This window comes from Anser cygnoides, chromosome 28 (genome assembly GCF_040182565.1).
Source record: "Anser cygnoides isolate HZ-2024a breed goose chromosome 28, Taihu_goose_T2T_genome, whole genome shotgun sequence".
Lineage (NCBI taxonomy): Eukaryota > Metazoa > Chordata > Aves > Anseriformes > Anatidae > Anser > Anser cygnoides.
This window is the reverse complement of record NC_089900.1, coordinates 2,249,386-2,253,985: the sequence shown is the minus strand read 5'-3', so window position 1 is coordinate 2,253,985 and position 4,600 is coordinate 2,249,386. Positions and strand designations below refer to the sequence as shown.

Here is a 4,600-nt window from a genome sequence, read left to right as displayed (position 1 = left end):
CAGGGCAGAGCTGAGCACCCGGCGGGTGGGATGGGGGCTGTGACCTGCAGGCAGGAGAACTGAGGACAGAGACCCAGCTGCAGGCAGGGACAGCTGCAGGCAGCAGAGCCATGGGCAGGGAGTGAGAGGGAGCTGCTCCCAGAAACTCCGTGGCAGAGGGGATTCAGGCACCTCCCTGCCATCCCTGCACTGGAGACGCCTTCCCCTGAGCAGCTGCATGGTCTGCTCTCCCATCCAGTAAAGCCCCTACCCCCACAACCATGGAGTCTTTAAACGTTAGCCCCTTGGCTGCCCAATCTTCAGGACAAGAGGTCACCCCAAATGCCCAGCTCTCACTCTCATTCTTGGCTTCTTCAGCAGAAGCAATGGGGCATTTCTTTGTGTTTCCCCTCCCATCCATCCTGCCCTTACTATTCTCCTCAGACTCTGGGCAGTGGGATTAAAGCCAGATCTCAAACACCAGAGTACTGAGTCCTGCTCTGGAGGTGTATCCCTGGGAGCAAAGTGCCCAAGTTGTTCTAGCCAATATGGCTCTGGGCACTGTGGTGCGTAGGGCTGGGAAATGAGCTGGCTCTATTCAGCTCACTCTGGTTTAAGGACATCCAGCGGTGTCCCTGGGGTTATCCTGCTGGAGGTTGTTGAACAGCCACTCTGCGTTACAGGTGCACAGCATCTGAACCAAACTATGAGTTTCAGAATGGGTCACCAGCTTTCCCAGGTACCCACTGCTGCAAAGCAGGGCTGAGTCCTAGAGAACTCATGGGCAGAGGCTGCTGCTCCAAACAGCACTCAGCCAACACGAAGCAGAGCTCCAGCCAGAGAAGAGAATGAAACTGCTGCTGAGAATGCGTTTGTGTAGGTGAGTGAGAAAGGAAGAGTGTTGCTGAAAGTACAGAGCTTTGCTCAGAGAAGTCTGCCCTAAATTCTCTGTGTCCTTTTGTCTTTGGACAGGCTCCAAGGCCAAGAGTCAGCACATGTCCAACAGCAACTCCATCAGTGATTTCCTCCTCCTGCCATTCGCAGACACGCGGGAGCTGCAGCTCCTGCACTTCGCGCTCTTCCTGGCCATCTACCTGGCTGCCCTCCTGGGCAACGGCCTCATCCTCACCGCCGTAGCCTGCGACCACCGCCTCCACACCCCCATGTACTTCTTCCTCCTCAACCTCGCCCTCCTCGACCTGGGCTGCATCTCCACCACTCTCCCCAAAGCCATGGCCAATGCCCTCTGGGACACCAGGGCCATTTCCTATGCAGGTTGTGCTGCACAGGTCTTTTTGTTCCTCTTCTTCATATCAGCAGAATTTTACGTTCTCACCATCATGTCCTACGACCGCTACGTTGCCATCTGCAAGCCCCTGCACTATGGGACCCTCCTGGGCAGCAGAGCTTGTGCCCAGATGGCAGCAGCTGCCTGGGGCAGTGGGATTCTGTATGCTCTGCTGCTCACTGCCAATACATTTTCCCTGCCCCTCTGCCAAGGCAATGCTGTGGACCAGTTCTTTTGTGAAATCCCCCAGATCCTGCAGATATCCTGTGCACACTCCTACCTGAAGAGTTTTTGGGTAGTTGTGACTGGTGTCTTTTTAGCATCTGGATGTTTTGTTTTCATTGTTTTTTCCTATGTGCAGATTTTCAGGGCTGTGCTGAGGATGCCCTCTGAGCAGGGCCGGCACAAAGCCTTCTCCACCTGCCTCCCCCCCCTCTTTGTAGTCTCCCTGTTTATCAGCACTGGCTTTTTTGCTTACCTGAAGCCCCCCTCCATCTCCTCCCCATCCCTGAACCTGGTGGTGGCAGTTCTGTACTCGGTGATACCTCCAACATTGAACCCCCTCATCTACAGCATGAGGAACCAGGAGCTCAAGTGGGCTATTAGGAAAGTGATTTCATGGACGTTTCTGAATAGTGAGAAATTTCCCCTCTTTTTCCAGAAATGACTTAACTTGGTACCTCCCCTCAGGCCTGGTCCTTCTTTCATTATCGTTATTGTTATTCTTATCTTTGGTATCATTTGCATTTATTATGCTCTTAGAGTAATATTTCTTTTTCATCTTACTTCTGCTGAGGATCGACACTGCTCTGTTTGCTCTTGAGGCTCTGTAAATTTGTGTCTAACAGAAGGTCAGAGCTGACTCTTCCATAGCATCTGCAAAATAAAACGGGATCTCCACAGTGCACTGTCTGAAGCCTTGGCTCTTTTTTCAAGGTTGTTGCCAAGCTTTCCAGAAGCTTGTGCCGCTTTCCATCACCTATCAGACGCTTTCCATCATCTGTCAGTGGTCATGGTCATCCAGAGAGGTCCCACATGACTGGTGACTTCCTAATGTGAAGCCCATCTACAAGAAGGTTTGTAAGGAGGACCCGGGGAATTACAGGCCTGTCGGCCTCACCTCAATGCCAGGAAAGGTGATGGAACAGATCATCTTGAATGCAGTCACACAACGTATGTGGGACAACCTGGGGATCAGGCCCAGTCAGCATGGGTTCATGAAAAGCAAGTCCTGCCTGACCAACCTCATCTCCTTCTATGTCTGGGTGACTTGCGTGGTGGATGAGGGAAATCACGTTGATGCAGTCCACCTAGACTTCAGCAAGGCCTTTGACACGGTCTCCCATAGTATTCTCCTGGAGAAGTTGGCAGCCCATGGCTCGGACAGGTACACACTTTGCTGAGTTAAAAACTGGCTGGATGGCTGGGCCCAGAGAGTAGTGGTGAACGGAGTGAAATCCAGCTGGTGACCGGTCACTTGTGGTGTTCCGCAGGGGTTGGTGTTGGGGCCCATCCTCTTTAACAGCTTTATTGATGATTTGGATGAGGGAATTTAGTGCACCCTCAGTAAGTTTGCAGATGACAACAAGCTGGGGGGAAGTGTCAATTTGCTGGAGGATAGGAAGGCTCTGCAGGTGGACCTGGACATGTTGGATCGATGGGCAGAGGCCAATGGGATGAGGTTCACCACGGCTAAGTGCCGCGTCCTGCCCTGTGGCCACAACAACCCCATGCAGTGCTACAGGCTTGGGACAGACTGGCTGGAAAGCTGTGCAGAGGAAAAGGTTGGATGTAATACTTAGGGACATGGTTTAGTGAGTGATGTTGGTGGTAGGGGGATGGTTGGACCAGATGATCTTGGAGGTCTTTTCCAACCTTAATAATTCTATGATTCTGTGCTTCTTACGATACAGAGCCACAAGTCCACGGTTTCCTGGTGCTTCACCAAGCCTAGGAAGTGGCTGAGGAAGAACTGGTGCCCTATATTCTCCAGCCCTTAATGCAACCATCTTTCTTGCTGGGTGCTATCGAAAGCAATGCCTGTGCCCTGTGTCAGGGCTTTGACTGATGGAAACAGGGCCCAGCAGCCATAGCAGTTTGCTGCTGTTCCTCTGGCTGTGTCCAGCACATGGCTGTGAGACAGTCTCCCCCAGTCTGTGTGCTGAACCTGAGCCCAAAAGTCCTCAGCAAGTCCTCAGCTTGGGTCCTCCCCAAGGACTGGAGTGCGGTTGTGACTACAGGAAGGACGATCCCTCTCCTTGGGCCTGTCCATGGCTGGATGCCTTTGCATGCTCCACAGGAAAAGGGAGCATATTGATAACATGCTAACACCCCTTTCACCATCTCTGTGTCTGTGGAAGCATCAGAAAACGTCCCTCAGTCCTAAGATCCAGCAAAGCCCAGCTTCTTCTTTCGTCAGGAACCTGGAGAAATTCTCTCAAAATTTCAGACACTCTTGTGCACACAGGAAAAATACATATGTGCATGCACAAACACACACTCTCATACATGCAAAGATGTGCACACAGGGCATGGACACAGCCGACCACACACAGAGCAACTCCAACAGGGAGCAGCACCTTCACAGCCACCACACCACCAGCAGCACACACAGAGCCATGAGCAACACACCTGGCCCCATCCCATTCCCCACCTCAGTCTGATCTGCTCTGAAGGTCACCAGTGCTCCACGCATCCCCAGCAGCAATTACCCATGGGTGCAGACGCACACATGGCTATGTGGTTCCATGATTGTATGATTCACCCCCAACACACCCAGGAGTGAGCACACTCACACAGGAAATAGCCAGCAACAGACTTGAATAAGAAGGCAGGACAGTGATCAGGCTCAGGGCCTGAGCAGACCAGCCCTGACCAGCCCCATATCCACATGCAGCCGGCCCCTTGCACCCCTCTCCCCTCCTCTTCAACAGCATTCTTCCTCCTTGAGACACTTTAATCCCTTCCTTTCTTACATGCAGTGCCCTGCTCAATTACCAGTTCTCACCAATCACATTTTCCACCACTGATCCCTAGTTTGCTATACCTGTGCCCACATTTGGTAATTCAGATACCATTGCCTACATCATCTGGGCCTCTAACAGGCAGGAGAGGTCGACATGTCACAGATTTGCTCTGCGGCAGGAGTGAGGGGTGGCATGAACAGTCCTGAGCAGGGAGTGTTTTACGGTAAAGGCAGGACTGAAAATCGTCATTTTATGGCTGTAGGCCTGAGTATTGCCTCCACTTTTTTTAACCATTACAAACATTTCACTTCAATCAGCACACTTCAATCAACTGAAATGACTGAACACTTCTAATACAATGTTTGAA

At 51.9% G+C, this 4,600-nt stretch overlaps 1 protein-coding gene across 1 annotated transcript; it reads left to right on the top strand.

The window, feature by feature from the left end:
* Window positions 1-833: 833 nt before the first annotated feature.
* On the top strand, window positions 834-2,040 carry LOC136787037 (olfactory receptor 14C36-like). The gene has a single exon (XM_066984144.1). It carries the CDS (start codon window positions 975-977, stop codon window positions 1,932-1,934), a length of 960 nt encoding a protein of 319 aa, XP_066840245.1. The 5' UTR covers window positions 834-974; the 3' UTR covers window positions 1,935-2,040.
* The last annotated feature ends 2,560 nt before the right edge of the window (window positions 2,041-4,600 follow it).

Bases quoted from the DNA above. Each gene is read 5' to 3' on its own strand.
- LOC136787037 (XM_066984144.1), top strand. From the start codon at position 975: ATGTCCAACAGCAACTCCATCAGTGATTTCCTCCTCCTGCCATTCGCA.